Source organism: Rhinolophus ferrumequinum, chromosome 22, assembly GCF_004115265.2.
Source record: "Rhinolophus ferrumequinum isolate MPI-CBG mRhiFer1 chromosome 22, mRhiFer1_v1.p, whole genome shotgun sequence".
Taxonomy (NCBI): domain Eukaryota; kingdom Metazoa; phylum Chordata; class Mammalia; order Chiroptera; family Rhinolophidae; genus Rhinolophus; species Rhinolophus ferrumequinum.
Window position 1 is genome coordinate 7,655,030 of NC_046305.1, and position 17,767 is coordinate 7,672,796.

Sequence of the window (17,767 nt, forward strand, 5' to 3'; positions counted from 1 at the left end):
GAATGACATTTTTGAGTGCCAAGCAGAGTGCAGTGTGACTTCTGCCAGTAGGTGCCATTAAGAACCCCAGGGAACGATTTCTGAGGGACGAACGCAGTGACTTAGAGCAACCGGCGCAAAGTCTGGTCACTTCAACTTGCATCGCTTTCTCTCGCACAATAACAGGATGGTCCAGCAGTTTGCCGTGGACTTTGAGAAGAGAATCGAAGGCTCAGGGGACCAAGTTGACACCCTGGAGCTCTCAGGGGGAGCGAAAATCAATCGTATTTTTCACGAACGCTTTCCTTTTGAAATAGTAAAGGTTTGTACCACACGTTCCGTGTCCCCCCTTTCGTTTCCTTTCATTTCCATTTTCTGTGCTACGTAACCATTCATAAAATCCTATGTGAGTGGTGCGGGGCTAAGATAGTTCTTTGAACAAAAGCCGTCAGACCCAGGTAATGAAATTTAGGAGAGAAGTATTTTCTCACTGGTGCTTCTGATTTTATTTAAGGAGATATAATGACATTTCAGATTATTTCAACAAATACTAATTGAAGGTCTATGATGTTTATTAGTTGCCTAATTAATTTAAAACTATTTCTTGAGCACCTACTGTGTGCTCAAGTTCTAGGTGCATGAGATCAAGACAGAGACACTGTCTGGTGGGGGAAGGACAGAAAATGAACAGATAGACAAAGTAAGAAGTTATTAAGAGTTGTTATGTAACCTAATGTGTGTGTGTGTGTGTGTGAGAGAGAGAGAGAGAGAGAGAGAGAGAGAGACAGAGAGAGAGAGAGAGAGAGAGAAGGAAAGAGAGAGAGAGAAAGAGAGGGAAAGAGAGGGAGAGAGAAAGAGAGAGAGGTGTTGGAGGAACCACTGTTGATGGCACGTTCAGGCAAGGTGTCTCTGAGTCAGGATCTTGAAAACATGAGCAGAATGGCCTGGAGAAGTCAGCGGGGAGGATCTGGGGAAGAGGGTCGTCCGAGGCAAGAAGGCAGGACACGGCCGGCCCTACAGCGAGCCCCTGTGCAGCACGTGGACAGCAGAAGAGGCCACGCAGGGCTGATGAAAGGGACAGGGTGTGAAGTGAATTGAGAGGGAAGAAGTGCCCAGTTATTCAGGGCTTTCGAGGTTGCCCTGAGGTGTTTACATCCAACGAGGGGACGTCAGGGGAGGGTTTGAAGAAAAGGTGGCACCTGATCTGGTCGATGATTTTGAAAGAACACTGTGGGGCTGGCTGGCAGAGGGAGACAAGTATGGTGAGTTCAACACAGGGCCAGAGCAGGGGCGGGTCCACTTTCTCTGGGGCCTGAAGCTTATACAATTTTGGGGACCCCCTTGAGGAAGAATACAAAATCTTAAATGCACAGTGAACCTCGGGGTCTTGGAAGGGGCTTCTGCAGGGAGAAGCCCTGAAATTTAAACTTCTGTAGTCACGTAGTAAAAGCGCCTCCGAAGAGAGGACGGAGAGAGGTGGGTGGATTGTGGTTTTGGAAGTAGGGTCAGCAGGGCTGACACGGGGGATGCAAGAAAGAGAAGCTTCCAAGGGACTCCCAAAGTTTTGGCAGGTACCCCTGAGCAAATGGTAGTGCCTGTCAGCTGAGGGAAACTGAGGAAAAGCTGAGTGTGGGTGATGGTGTGAATCAAGGATTTCATTTTGTGTCTGTTACGTTTGAAGTGCCCAGTGGGCAGCTGAGGAGTTTTAGGGACCGTGTTACTTGCCTCGCGTCCAGAGGCAGGTGCTTACGTCTTGGTGTGGGAGGCAGATGGGTAAATAGACAGCTTCATTACAATGTGCCAAAGAAAGTGATAAACCTCAGCACAGGGTGTTATGGAAACACAGCCCACAGGCGGGAATCCCTGCCCAGAGCGTCAGGGCGCCGGGCTTCTGAGCAGAGTGTGGAAGGATGAAGACCTCGTTAAGCAGCAATTGGGCTGAGACTGGGAGGGGAGGTGGTTCCAGACAGAAGGAGAGCAACCGTCCTTTACGGCTGGACGGTGGGGCCACAGGGTGTGGGCAGGGAACTGAAGCCATTCACTGCTGTGTGGCCCAGAGTGTGAACGGGAAATGGACAGACAGCGAGGCTGAAGGGGCCAACTCTCAGGAGTCAGGGGCTGACCCGAATATTCTCTTGCTACCCTTCCTGGTCTAAGCTCCATGGTACTTTGAGCCTACTCCCAAATGAATTTCAGGGACCTAGAACTCCAGGGAAATGTTTACACCGCAATCTGTCCTGTGTTGAACTGGTAAAAAGCCATTAATTTCCACTTATAAAGAGACCTTGAACTCAGGTGGTTAAAATGGCCAGGGAGAAAAGATAGCCGTTGTTTATCCCGGCACAGCTGGGCCACTACTGCATGTCAGGTGACACTCTTGTTCGTGCATTCGTCTGCGAGTACACTTACTACATTCAGCAAAAGAATGAAGAATTATAGGTTTCGAATGAATGGCCAGATTTCTACCCAGGAGGCCTCCTTCATGCACAACACTTCTTATCTGGAATAGAGTTAAAATCTGTTGTACGGAGATCAAACTCCCAGAAATCCCCAGTGTTCTCTGTTGCCTTGAACTTTATATAAACAGATGTTTTGACCATCTGGGTTTCAGTTGGGAAAGACATGACTATCCATTTATTAATAACGAAGCCAAGTTTTTCCTCATTCTTTAATATTCAATAACATTATTCTGCAGTGGAATTAGGTGTCGTATCTGTGGCTCGTTTTCCCTCTGCAGATGGAGTTCAACGAGAAAGAACTGCGGAGAGAAATAAGCTATGCAATCAGAAATATCCACGGCATCAGGCAAGTGATTCACGTTTCCCTCGTGTGCAGCTCAAGCCGCTAAGAGAAAATGAATGTTTATAAATGCCTCGTGAAGCAGCCTTTCCATCATCTGGAGTGCAGAGGTGGGAGGAAGAAGTAGGAAATCCTAGTTTGGGTTCAGCGGTAATTTCCTGTGTTGTCATACTCGGTCTTTGCCAATTAGAAGAACAAAAGCACTTTTGCACTCACAGCATTTCTTACTCGATCCCCCCCGTGAGCAAGCCTCGTTTTCCAGAGCCTTGGGGTTCAGGGAGGGAGGCCCGGTATGCTCTTAAGCCATCATGACTTACACAGACAGGACAGGTCAATTTTGGTGGAGCCGTGGAGCAAGGTTGAGAAAGATTCATGAAGGTGGCAACTCTTGAGTTGAGCCTTGCCAGTTTGGAGGACGGGAATGCTTTCAGCAGGCGAAGGGGTGTGTGTGTGTGTGTGTGTGTGCGTGCGCGCTATGAGGCGTGAGAGCATGGAGAGGGTTGGGGCCGGAGGATAGAAGAAATGGCTTGAAGTGGTAGGAGCAGTGCGAGCCCTGGCACAGAGGTGGGAAGGCGCAGTGTGTGCCCACCGGGCAGGGAGCCATGTGTTTGGACGGGGGTAGGAAGTGCAGACCGCCGAGCACAGGGACGAGAGGCCAGGAGTGGGACTTGTGCCTGCGTCTATCCTTGTATAAGGCGGAATTATTTTTTCACTTTCTTTAAAGGACTATAATAAGAAATAATGAATTTAAAACAGCCATTCCTTGAGTTCATGAACAAAAGGCTAAACAAAATGTAATGGAGCCGATGTTAAACTGAGGTGCCCTGAAGTCAAGGTCATAAGACTGAGGTCACCTGCTTCAGGGATGAACTCCATGAAGGAGCCGTCCCCTGTCCACTGGCACAGTACCTCAGCTTCTGCCTTAGGGCCAAGTGGAGACTGTTTTGGGAACAGGGCCGGAGGGGACAAAGCTTCACGGGGAGTGTGCATGTGATGGGTGACTTTCCAAAGGAGTTACAACATTCGAATTAGCTGTCATTGTAAAATCTAGACAGTCCCCTCCACAAGTCTCCAACAGTATGGATACGTATGCATTCACATAGTGAAAATCCAGTTTCTCTGATCATCAGCATGAGTTCGAAGTTTCCTATTAGTTCTCGTCCCTCTCCCTCTAATCCAGAATACATTTGGTACAGAAACTGTGTCTTGCTCTTTAGCTGGGCAGAACTCGAACTTGGACACATCTCTCTGAAAACACAGTGGAACCAAATCACATTTCTGGGTCATCAAGTATTTTTATAGCCAAATACAGTGCCTTTACGTGGCTCTTAAAACTCCTTACCAGATACACTTTTGTTGAGTGTAACTGCAAAAGCTCAGAATTCAGGGTCGTAGATTTCTGACGTACGTGCCCACCAACAGGCGAGACTGGCTGTTATTATTGTATTGGAATTAATTTGCCTGTAAGATGATAGAAAGTATACAGTGTCCCAAGTATGACATACTAATGGTGTGATTATTTATGCCCTCAAATACACTTCGGGAAAGTGTTGTTCCCAGTTGATTCTGTGAGACATCTGAGTAATGGAAACTATTTTTGCCCACGAAGGACCCTCCCGATGGTCCCTCTTTGTTCTTCAAACACTCAGTGCCAATGATAAGCAAGGGAGGGGGCCAGACAGCGCTTGTGGGACACACAAAGATAAATACAACAATGACTCTTCCTCCTAGTGTAGTGATGGGACTAAAAGATGCGCTCAGACCCCTGCCCTGAAATGGGGTGTTGGGGTTCAGAGAAGGAAGACCTTGTCAGCGGCAGGACAGGCGAAGGCAGGGGGTAGGAAGCGGCGCCCCTTGATTTGGGCTTTGAAGCACAGGTAGGATTTGGACAGGCTGAAGTTTGTAGGGAGGCTGCAACGAATGTCACAGACGAAGGCAAGGACCTAAGTTATTAGCATGAGTGCGTTTGTGGAAAGGCAAATGGTCCGGTTTGGCTGAAATGTAGGGTATGTAAAAGGAAGGAGGAAAAAAATGAAGATTAGGCTCTAATGGGGGAAATATTTAATGTTAGACTAAACGGTGTGGATTTTTGTCTGTATATAAGGTGGAGAAATTACAATTACGATGTAATGTGATCACTACAGTTAGGAGCAGAGGGGAGCAAAAAGTGCTAAGTAAGCGATAAGAAGGGACGTAGAGTAGAATAAAGCTGGTGTAAGGGAAGTAAGTGTTAAAGAAATGTCCCAGAAGTACTATCACAGAGGGGAGTGTTGAAGGAAGAGAAGTTAGTTAATCAGGTCAGATGTGAGAAGAGGAACGGAGGAGGGTCTGGGACCGGGAAGGTCAAGTGCCAGTGCCTGGAGGCTGCAGGTCTTTGGGTGTGGCCGACGCACAGGGCTCAGGGTCCCCCTTATTGTAGCTTTTCTCCATTGGCCTTCTGTTTAGATGTGAGTAAACATTTTTCACTTTTTATGAAACACACAGAAACACACACATCTGCTCCTGAGTGTCCGCACAGCATGAGAAAAGCATTATGACAATACCAGGTTGAATTAATTCTAGCCAAGTGCAGAGGACCCTGGCTACTTTTGTGAATTCACCATTTAGCCGTGGGTTTCGTGGGTTTTGAGCTAGTCCACTTAACTGCCATCTTTGCCCTCCTGTGGGCCAGGACCTCAGCCTGGGACCCCCTGAGCTCACTATACAACAGTTCTCCTGTAGTTTGTATAGTCCACCAACACTGCTGTGTCCGTATTCAAAAATGAGGATCGCTTCTTACTCCATGAAGAGAGGATTGCTTTTGGAATATTTAGAAAGGAATGTAAATTTAGGCCACCATTTCTATTGTAGTATTCCTGTTTACTACTGCGAAACTGTGAGATGAGACATATTACAGTTAAATGTTAGTTAAAGGCTGCATTATACACTATGAAAACATTTTGGGGACTCTTTTGGGGTAATGTTAGTCATCTATAGAGTAGAATTTATTATGGAATATTAGTACTAAAGATATTATTACAAGTGATACAATGGATAGAATAAATCACTATGTACCTTTTAAACTTGGGTAGTACATGCGTCCTGTAAGTGGCATGTCAATTAAAACATCTTCGAAAGAATACTGGATGTTACTCAATTTAAAAAATCTAACGTGCTACTTTCTTTCTTAAATTCAGGACCGGGTTGTTTACTCCAGACATGGCGTTCGAAGCAATAGTCAAAAAACAAATTGTAAAGCTGAAAGGGCCTTCCTTGAAGAGTGTAGATCTCGTAATACAAGAATTAATCAACACCGTCAAGAAGTGTACCAAAAAGGTAAGTTTGAATTATTTAACTTTCCAACGAGTAACTGGTTTGAATTATTTAACTTTCCAACGAGTAACTGGTTTACTCATCTTTCTCATCACGCTGTATGTCTCTTTCTCACTTTGTGATGGAAGGTGGTGTGTTGGGTCAAAGGCGAAGGTTGTGAAAAGTGCTGAGTGGGAAATGCTTTCGTGAAAGACGACTGTATTGCCTTCCCTCACCCCATTCCAAATAGGGTTGCTTAAGCCAGCAAGATGACGTTTCAGTGAGCGCATTTTCTCCTTGTGGTCTTGAACAGGTAAACATCTCTTTAGAACCAATAGGAGAATGACCTAAACTGATTTTTCCTAGATGCATGGATAGGGGTCATTGTTAGGGGAAGGAAATCGTTGATACTGTGTATATCCGTCAGGAGGTCATTCTAAATTTTAAATGAAGTCCACTTTGCGCCTGGACACCTGGGAAGGGGCAGTGTGGTGTGTGGTGGTTAAGAGCTCAGCCTCTGAGGTCCAGTTACCTGGATTCAAATCCTGGCTCTGCTACTTACTTGCTGTGTGACCTTGAGCCTCATGCTTAATCCCTAGAGTCTTGCTAATTTCTCTGTGAAATGGGGATGATAATAGGAATAATAATACCACCTCTGTGGGGATTAAGCACGATGATGCCCCAAAACCACAGGGCCCTTAACACATCGATTGCCCATAGTAACTGCTCAGTAAATGGTGGCTAATCTATAAGCGGCCGTTACTACCTCACAATGCCTATTGAATCTATGGTGTAGAGTGGTGGGCGGAGAGACTTCCGAATCTGCGGGATTCCTCCCTGAGGACCTTGGAAGAGTGGTGCTAGGATCTGTTCATTTCACAGGGACATAAGAGGGCTGCCTGGCACTGGACAATGTACGAATGGAATTAGTGATGATGGTTAGGGTAGGGCAGCTCTAGCCCCAGAACAGTTAACACTGGTACTTAGATCGTTTCCTCAAAGTATAGATCTGGTTTTGTTAGTTGTGTTACCTTTCCCTTTCTGTATGGTTACTATGAGTAACCTCTAAACATCCGGTGGGAAGCGAGAGAAAGAGAGAATGAAAGAGACAGAGTATGAATATTATTGGTCCCCAGTCACCTGGCAGAACAACTCAGAGGAAGAAAAGATGTAAGTGGGGAAAGAGGAATAAAGAAGCCAAATTCCTAGATGTCGATGCTAAAAGACGAGGAGTTACGTGGAACCAGCTGGGGGTCCGGAGGGGGCTCTGGAGCATCAGACCCCTTCTCTAGGCCTCTTACCAATTTTACACCTTGTTTCTTAAAGTCCTAGTGACTCTCCTCCAACCTAGGAAAAGCCACAGAAGTTAAGAGGCGAGGTACAGGGAAAAGGGTGGACAAGGGAAGAAGAAAACCAAGATGTCAGCTGCCCGTTGGGAGACCTGAAGCCAGTTCATAAATAGCACTTCACATTCCCCCGTCCTCGCTCACACCTCACAATGCACTCGGTCTCGTCACCTGTACAGTTAAAGCTCTCTTAACTGGCCTCCTCATAAGTGACTCAGAGACTTAACCGGTACTGCCGCCCTCAGCACCCCGATGTCTGTAGGCGGCCCGTGTACTGCACTCCCAGCAGTTAAGCTGTCTTCTTCCCAAGGGCCAGCTGTGTTGTGTTTGTTCTCAAACCTGTCCACCCAGCTGTAGTTCTTATTTCACTTATGCAGTTTAGATGAAGAGTAAATACACCGACCAAATGCAGAACAGACTTTGAGTTTTGTTTCTATACAAAGTCAGCCTCGGAAGGACAATAAAGATTGGCTGCGAAAGCTCTGCCCTTGCCTAGGTGCGGCCAGGACAAAGCGGTAAGAAAGTGGGGGGGCGCTATGAAAATCTGGATGGGTTCTGCATTAGATGGCTTCCCAGTGTCTTCAGGTTCTCCCTCCACTTTAAAGAGAGAGAAACCGGGAATCGTGGCTCAAGGATGTGGTTTACGTAAGACAGAAGATGCATCACTCCAGTCAGCAAGTCCATGTGCAGAAAGCAGGCCTTGGTCTTCATCAAAAGATTGGCTCATGTCTGTACATTTTAAGTTATATAAAGTGTCTGTGGTATGTATGAATCTTTGTTTTTAATCATTTTCCATTGCATCCAACTTACCTGGAAACCAGCATTTGGTCCTAATGGCGTGGGATGAGACAGCTCGTTCTCGGACGCTTTGGCTTCCAGTCTTTGCTCTCCACGCTTCAAACCACCCTTTCCATTATGCTCTCTGGATCAGGGGAGGTTGTATATTTGTAATGTCTTCTCAAAATATTTTATAGTTTGCCTTAAATAAAACCTAGCTTTCTCCCTCAGATTGCTGCTGACCCTGCAGCTCTCTTCACTGAAGAATATTTATTCGCCCAAACCCAAAGAACCCAAGAGCCTAGATCAGGCAAAACATTTGCCTGTTTCTCCTTTTGTGGCTCCCAAACATCATGCCTTCCCCTTCCTGTAAAAAGCCTTCCGTTAAGGGTCCTGTGGCCTCTGTTTTCTTCTAACCTACCTGCCTCCTGATTTTATTTTCTTTCCTGACCATTGTGTCCGTTTGTGTCCAGTCAGGAGAGGAGCCACAGAGCAGTTTGAATGGGGAACATTTACTATAAAAACGTGTTAACCATAGCAAGGGATGAGAGTCTGAGGGACTGGCCTTCAAGGAGCTAAGAGAGCTACTGAATGTAGGGATAGTGGCTGTCAGGAAGGAGCAGAGGGGCTGCCCTTAGGAGAGCACCACCCAGGGAAGAGGACCCCTGCCCAGGGCTGACCTCCAGACCACCTTGAAGAAGGCGGTAGACACGGCTCACTGAATGGCAGAAAGTTGCTCTCGTGCTACGCCAGCAGAACTGGCTGGAAATTTGCTCTCTGAAGCATACCGGAAGAGAAAAGCCATCCGTGGGGAGGTGTCTCCCTGGAGGCCCTCAGCTACAAAGCTGTTCAAGGTGGGGCAGCGCTGCTGGGGTCATGGCTGCTCCATCCTGCCCGACGAGCTTACCTGAACCCATCCTTTTCCTCTCACCGAGTCCCTCCGGGTCCAGCGCCTCTCCTGACGAAGCTCCACCTTGTGCCAGCGGGCAAAGGCAAAATACTTAAGGGGCCTGGGATTATTTCCCAGAGAGGCAAGGAGGCTGAATATGTGGAGCCGACAAGTCCCGCTCAAGTGTACCTTTAACTTACTTCAGTTCTGCCTGGATTAACTTTGCCACCTGTTGAACTCCCAAGGCCGGGCAGATGTCCCATTTGTCTTTATTTGCCTTTCCCCCGGGCTGCTGAAGAGCTTGGGGGTGATTGTCCCTCTGTGTGGACCAGGGCCGCCCTATATCCGTAGTCTCCAGCACATTAGCGGGTGCCTTCTGGTGCTCTTCATAGTACTTACACGTTTAACACTCTCTTGTAGCCTCTTTGTTCATCACTGTCATCCTTACTTTCAGTGATGATTTCACAGAGAAAATGGGGACCACAAATGGGGACATCAATTTCCTTTCTTCCAACCCCCCAACTGTCAGTATTCCCAGCCTTGCCCCTCCTCTCCGTCTGGGCGCCTACCTGTACTCTCACCTCCTTTGGGAACTTTCTGTTTTGATTCTTCTATTTCCTGAATCATCATCTTCTCCACCACATTTTACGAAATGAGTGTATAAATGTATGTATGTCTTCCCTCACTTGAAAGCAATAACCACGAAAACCTGTCTATTGCCCTGTTCCTCTCCCTTTCTTCATGGCCAGCCTTCTTGGGGGAAAAAAGTAGTTTATGCTGGTTTTCTTTACTTCCTCATCTCCAGTTAATTACTTAACTCTCTGAAATTTGGCTTCCACTCTTCCTCCGTCCTACCATTCTACTGAAATAGTTATGGCCAAGGTCAGCTAGAGACCTGACTGCCAAATCGAATGGCCGCCCTTAGTCCTGATACCGTATTCCACTCTCTTTTTGAAGCTGACACTCCTCTCTTTTCCATGGGTTCTCTCCCATCTTTCTCATGGTTCCATCTTTTTCCTGCATCTCCTTTAAGAGTTTGTCCATGTGTGCCTGCCTCTAAACATGGGAGTTCTGCAGAGTTTGCTCCTGGTTTTCTTTTTTCACTGTCCTTTCTCCCAAAACTCAACTACCACTTAAAATAGTCTCGATTCCCAAATCTATACCTCCAGCTCGAGCCTCTGTACTAAAACTCTCTCTACTACAGTCTACTGCAACTGTTCTCTTTTCTTACTGAATTAAACTAAATCAGTCTAGTGACTTCCTCACTGATCTTTCTATCTCCGGTCTGGTCGCCCTCAAAGTTACCCACCCCACAGCTGTCACAGTGGCTCTTCCAAAACCCAGACACCTATTTTGCCTGTTGCCTCAACATTTTTCAATGGCTCCTCATATCTTGAAGTTTGAAGCATTTACAGTTATGTTTCGTTACACCATCTGATCTCTGAGTACTTCTCCAGCTACATCTGGTGTCACTGTTTGCTTGCTTCGGCCATTCTAAGTGATTTGCACGATCCTCTAAGATGTTTCATGCCTTTGGCATTTGTACATGTGACTCTCTTTGTTTAGATGGTCTCCTTTTCCCACCCATCTTCACCTGCCCTCTAGTCTCATTTTTAAAGATGCAGCTCCATCATCATCTTTTCCCCAAAGGCCTCTGTGAGTCCTTCCCTGGTCTCCAACCGCAGTCCCTTCCTTCTCAGGGCCTCCACCGCACCCCGTGTTCACTTCTAGTAGCTTCGATGATACTGCACTGTGATTTGTTTGTAATTGAATTGTTTGGGTGGATGCCTCCTCTTGCTGATTATAAACTCCTTTTCGAAAAGGGCTGTGTCTTTTATCTTCTCCTCCTCGGCATCCAACAGAGTAACTGATGTCGCAGAAGAGGCCTCTGAAATACTTACTAGCAGTTTAGATGTTCCAAAGTTACCCTGATGCGAAAGAAATGTGTTCTTGGTTGTAAAATAATATTTTGGTCATCCCTGTTTCCTTTTAAAATGGTAACAGTTGGACAAGTTTTCTTTCAAATATGTATCCTTTTCCTTATTCCTCATTTTGATATTCTAGATTTTTGGTCTTACTATCTCTCTGTCAAGTTTTTTTTTACATTAAAACAGGTATAATTGAAATTTTTTGCAAAGCAACTTATGTCAAATTAAAGTTGAGTATGGCAGAACTTTATTACTTGACTCCTTTTGAATGGGAACTGTAGATAAAGTGACCATATAATTTATCGTCCAAAGCAGGACAGTTTTGAAATTGAAAGGAGAAGCTATTCATATTTTCACTGGAATAATAGGAGTGAACCGTGACTTCCCCAGACAATCTAAAATATATAGTTACTCTAGCTGTATTGTGAATATATGTGTATATATTAATTATGTATATCTATATATATAACTCACAACGGTTTTTTCATCTATAATTCCTCATGTGGAATGTCTTAGGTGTAAAAAATCTTTCGTTTTTTTCCCTTAAGCCACATAAACAAACACCAGTGAAAAACATGGGATTTATGTGTGTACAAAGCACAGAGCTTAACTTCTAACTTGGGGATGCATTTCCTCTGGGATATGTTCTTGCTGTTGTCTCTGGGGCACTGGGGGACAAGACAGGAACATTCGAGCTTATGAGCTACCTGGCTTCACTCCAGGGACATCTCAACTTCGGAATTTTTCTGGTGGGCATCAGCTTCCAGCTGCTTTTCCTTACCTCCTCTCCTCCAGTGCATCATGGCGGGGGCCCGAGGTTCTTTTCAGGAAGCGCTGAGAGGAACATCCTGTTTTTTTTAACCACAGTTTAGCAACTGTGTCATTTATTGGCCTGTTGGGAAACCACAGTCTTGGATCACCATCATACCAATTAATTGATTTCCCCCCCCCTCTGCTAAGAGGAAAAAAAAAACTTTGCAAGGAAATGAAAAAAAGATACCTTAGTTGGCTGTTAGAAATACAGGGAGAGATTTTTCATTAAAAAGTGCTGTTAGAAGAAATGCTGAATTTTGTGGCTTGTTAGGTAAGTAACTGTCTGGCCCTGGATACACGTAACTAAACCAGTGAATCCCAAGTCCTGTCCTTGATCTCGCTCCTTTTCCTCTCTGAATGCCTCCCACTTTTCCCTCCCCTCCATCCACTCCAGCTACACTGGGTTCCTTGTTGCTTCAACAGGTCAAGGAGATGTAAAGGCAAGACCTTTCGCTTCTCCTGCCCAATGCCGGGAAGATATCTGCCTGGAACCCTCCCGCTTCTTCCAGGTCTCCATTCCAGTGCTGCCTAATCAAAGTCTTTCTTGGAGTTTCCTATTTACAGTTGCACGTGTGTGCACACACACATCGTTCTTCCTCCACTTGCCACACTTTGTTTTTCTTGCTGGCACATATGAGCACATGAATTCTACTGCGTACGTCTTTTCTTGTTGTTGTTCCGTTGAGAACGCAAGCTCCGTGGAAGTAGGGACTGGGTTTGTTGAGCTCATCACTCTCTTTACAACCCCTGACACAGACAGGTTTTCAATAATAATTAGTGAATGGAGAATGGAAAGAATAAATAAATTATGTCCCACTGACTTGTCAGGTGGTTGTCAGTTCGGCTGAAGTAGCCACTTCATTAACTTGATTAACTTTGTGGGATGAAGGAGAATAACTGCAAAGCATGGTGCTCAAATAGGGCTTTCTTCTGGGTCCAGAGAGATCTGCTGTGGTTTTTACTCTGTACAAAAACACTCTCATTTCCCCTTCTCTGACAGCTCCACTCAAAACAAACTGTGTTGTGCTTTGCATAAGGTAGGTGCCTCACGTAATAGGTCACAGTATTCAGGTTTCAAATCAGGATGATTATTAAAGTTTGAAATTTTACTGGGTATTATAGGGAATTCGAGCCTGGGACTTGGCTTTTAAGGGACAGGAAGGTCACCTTGTTGTTCATATTGCCTGTGTTTAAACCTTTTAAAAAATGGAGGTGTAATTGACATGTAGCGTCGCAGTAGTTTTAGATGTGTAACGTAATGATGCGGTATTTGTATATGTTATGAAATGATCACCACAGTAAGTCTAGTTAAGGTTCATTGCCACATGTAGTGACAAAAAGTTTTTTTTGTGTGTGTGATGAGAAATTTTAAGACCTGCTCTCCTAGCAAGTCTCAAGTATACAGTACAGTATTATATCTGTAGTCATTGTGCTGTATGCTACGTCCCAGGACTTATTTTGTAACTGGAAGTTTGTACTTTTGCCCACCTTCACCCATTTTGCACATCCCCACCCTCACCCCGCCCTGCCCTGATTCTGCCAACCATCAGTCTGTTCTCTATAGCTGTGAGCTCAGGGGTTTTTGTTTGTTTGTTTGTTCTTGTTTTAAAGAAACCACATATAAGTGAGATCATACAGTAGTTGTCTTTGTCTGACTTATTTTGCTTAACGTAATGCCCTCAAGGTCCATCCATCTGGTTAAAAATGGCAAGATTTCTTCTTTTTTATGACTGAGTAGTATCCCAGGAATGTCACCTTTTAATCTTATAAATCATTATAGGATTTATGATCTTTATAATTAATTCTTAATTTATAATTTACCTTGACCTCTGCTTTTCCTCTTACCTTCTGTTTTGACTTTTTAACTACTCAATAATATGTCCGCTAGAGGTAAACTTGGAAAGAAAAGAGATGAAACCTGATTATCATCTGTAGATATTGTTTTGATGCAGTGTCATCGCCACCCCGACCTCCTATTTAGGTATTTTCTGAATTACTTAGTGTTTCTCCTGACTACTTTTCAGTTCACTTCACCCAAGATTGACCTTTTTGTTTTTATTCCATAGCATTTGCTAAATAACACTAGCGTTGTCATTTCTCTGCTTAGAAGAAATGGTACGGTGAGGTATATGATGGACGATTATACCAACATACCATATCTGTTCTTCCATTATATACCTCAGCATTTCTCCTACCGCCTGCAGAAAGTATTTAAGGTTTGCAGATTTGGGATTTGTTCACTCGGAGAGGGAAGGCTAACAATATTTCTTTCTCTCTGACCACTTTTCCCAAGGCCACCTGGATGGGACCTGGCTCCCTTCCTCTTTCTGTCAACTTCCCTTAGGTTATCTGAGACTTCCCATGTGCCTCTCCTAAAATACAGAACACTTGATAAAATATTTTCCTATTTACCTTTGTGCAGTTTCTGACTGCTTTATACTAGAATTGTTTCTCATCTTTGATCACCTTCGTAAATGGGAATTCTTCCTCCCTTCCTTTCTTCCTTCTTTCCTTCTTTCCTTCCTTCTTTCCTTTCTTCCTTCATTCCTTCCTTCCTTCCTTTCTTAATAACAAATGTGTTGTGCCGAGATAACTATTTTTCTCATCTCCTGAATAAACCTCACATTATGTTATATGCAAATAAAAGATTATTTGGGATTTGGGGGCAGGTTTTAATTCACAGAAATGGAATAAAATTACTGTATGCTTTTAGGAGCAGTAAAATCATTATTGCTACTCAGTTTGGGTGAGTGGCTAACGTTGGAAGGTTTGTAGTTTTTTGATCAAAACAGAGCCCATACCTGTAGCAGCCAAACCAATTAACTCAAGTCATGCACATAAAAAAAAGTTTTATTCTGGTTATAGTTTATTTTCTCAATGATGTTTGGTGTAGAAATATGAACACATAGTCACCTAATGACCTGAGTCTTTGCTTAAAGCATCGAACTAGTTACTCTTGAAGGTGTAGAAATCTTGACTGGTCTCATGCCTGTTCCAAGAGAAACCTAATAGCAGGGCTCTTGTGATCTGACTAATTAATGGTTAATAAATTTTATAAGTGTGTAATTTTTATTTTATTTGATAGAAATGCCTTTCAAGTGATTTTCGTTTTCCTCTAGGGAAAAAGTGGTTCATGCTTTAAATTAATTTTTTATATTGAGGTCCCATGAAAATAATTAAACATTACCCAACATAACACTTAAAATATTGGATTTTATTAAAACATGTCTTTGTATTTTTTAGAAATTATGGTACTGCTTTCTTTCAGAATAGGTACAGTTAAAATTTTTTCTTAGAATTATATATTTAAAGTTTTGATTCCTAAAGTCATACATATTGTATTGTTTTTCCATCATACCTTCTTTATTATTTAAGAATATTCAATGTAATCTGAATAATAAACTATTTAGAGTAATTTACCATTTGGTAGATATCCAGCTTTGTCTGGAAGTTTCACTGTCATTTAGGCATCAGATCCTCTGAGGTCTTTTCAAAGCAGACGCAGCTGTTTATGTCAGTTGCTTTGACAGAAACTGAGCTTACCACTGACCTGTAGCAGTGGCCCAGTGAATGTTGAATGAACGACAGATAGGAAATAAATTTAGGAATGTAAAATGATTATAAGCAATAGCAAAAGCTTAATTCCTTGATTCTGCATAAACCAATTTGGAGAACATTTAGATAATTAATAGGGGAAAAGGTCTAAAGATGATGTCTTCTAGATCAATATTTTGACATACGTGATTAAAATTTTGATAACTTTGACAGAGTAAACACATTTTTACAACCGTAGGCATTTAATTCAACATGCAGAGCAAAAGATTAGAAATGTTATTTAAATTGATGAAACTGATTGCACCTTAAGTAAGAGATAGGAGAGAGGTGAGGGGTTGAGCTGAGCAATCAGAGTCCAGTACCTTTGAAAACTAAGTAAAGGGTTGTGCAAACTGAGCAGGGAGTCCTGTTGAATGAGCTAATGAAATGAGTGGCAGAAAGTTTAATCAGAAATCATTTTGAATGTCCGTAGGATGTTCCTTTATGTAGTAGGAAGAATGGGGACTGCAGCATTCCATTAGAGAGCCAGCAATGAACAAAACAACGTTCTGATTGTATGTTCTGCCTGAGCTGGCCCCGTGTTGACCTTTCTGGCTGTGCCTCGGACCGAGCTCCTCACTGTCTGCACTGACCTTCCTTTGCTTCTTCCACCACTCTTTGTCCCTGTCACATGTCCCTGCACCTGGCAAGCTCCTCCCCCCCTCAGCCATTCCCACACAACGTGACCTGAATAAGTCCTCCTTTTAGATTAGGGGTCCTTAAACATCCTTGTAGCATCCCATTTTTCCCCCTTACATTGAAAACAACTATAATTAATTCATTCACTTTCGCAAACTAGAGTTTGGACAATTACCTGCATAATTTAGGTGGGATAAGTTATTGGCATGCATTATTTCTACAGTTTTGCCAAAAAAAGTACATACACGTGAACACATCTGTTAGGGGAGAATTGAAAATAAATGATCTCTTTGGTTCCTGGGATGAATCATCAGCAAAGAGTAATGGACAAGACCGTGGGCTCTGGAGTCCGAGGGCTTGGGTTGGAATCCTGGACCCACCAATTTTGAGCTTTTGAGTCTTGGGCAAGGTACTTAACCTCTCTGTGCTTTTCTTTCCTCCTCTACAGAATGGGGTTAAAACTAGGCTCTATCTTTCATGAATTGTCGTGAATTTTGAACGAGGTATTTCATGAGTTAGGCATTACTGTCTTTCATCCTCATCTCCGTCTTCTTCATCTCTGAACTTCATCAAGTACCGACTCAATAGATCATAGTGCTCGATGGGTTTGTGGGTTTCTGTTTTCTTTGTAGGTAATTTCTCTGCTGGTTCTGAAGTGTGTCCTCTCAGATAACATAGTTACTTCTGATCGTCACTACGGAGCCTCCTCTGTCACCCTACCATGCTTTAGCTATGTCACTTTTGCTTCTGGAATTGTCATGCATATCTTTTGTGAAATAACACAACTTATCTGTGCTTCTCTTTTCTTGGGGTATAACTTCTTGAATATTAACACTCGGGTCTGATTTGTCTTGACAGCTGGCCAACTTCCCCAGACTCTGCGAGGAAACGGAGAGGATTGTCGCTAACCACATTCGCGAGCGAGAAGGGAAGACAAAGGACCAGGTGAGAAGAGGCAGTCCTTGGTGGGCAGGGTCCCTGTGGGAAGTGGGAGGTCTCCCCAAGGTTGTCTGGTGTTCTCCAGCGGTTGGCCGTCCCCAAATGGAAAAAAAAAAAATAGCTGAGAGCAGAATCACATGTTTATTTTTACTTATTTATAAATTCCGCACATGTGTTACTATCCTAACATCTTGTGTATGTTAAAAATATAAACACATATAAAGGCTTCAGAAGGATGAAATTTAAAACTCAGTAATAGGGTTCCATTATTTTTTCCTCGACACCCCATGAATCATGGTGTGTACCCCTAGCATGTACACAGCCCATTGTGAAAACTGCTAATCCAGAAATATACCACGTTTTTTCCTGAAGACAGGGGTTCTTAGCTTTTAATGGGCCCACAGATGGTTGCCAGGATAGTCATAAATTCCTAAAATGTTATGCAAAATGTTCAGTGTTTTGATTTTTTTTTTTCCCTGAGGATAATGAACAAAGCTATTCATCAGCTTATCTGTGGAACCTTTCAGTGAAAAAAAAAAAAAAAACACCACTTTCAAGAACAGATTTTTTTAAACATTTCGTTCTATTTTGTAAATGTATATGGTTTGTAAGGAGTGACCTCGAAATTGTCTTCAAATCCTAGCTGGCTCTGTGAATTCATAAGATTAATTTCAAGTGAAGCTAATTCATTAAAAAGGACTACGTGAAATTAAAAGCTTCTTACATTTAGGTGGTTTTTTTCCCCCTTGGTCATTTATAAAACATTATAATGG

At 43.5% G+C, this 17,767-nt stretch overlaps 1 protein-coding gene across 3 annotated transcripts in view; it reads left to right on the plus strand.

The window, feature by feature from the left end:
* The window catches only part of DNM3 (dynamin 3), a 387,192-nt gene that overhangs the window by 118,254 nt on the left and 251,171 nt on the right, over positions 1-17,767 (plus strand). For all 3 annotated transcript variants that reach the window (XM_033092677.1, XM_033092678.1, XM_033092679.1), the window contains exons 8-11: positions 166-301; positions 2,717-2,784; positions 5,955-6,093; positions 16,914-17,000. In XM_033092677.1, coding sequence (XP_032948568.1) covers positions 166-301; positions 2,717-2,784; positions 5,955-6,093; positions 16,914-17,000 — 430 coding nt within the window. The remainder of the gene's footprint in view (positions 1-165; positions 302-2,716; positions 2,785-5,954; positions 6,094-16,913; positions 17,001-17,767) is intronic.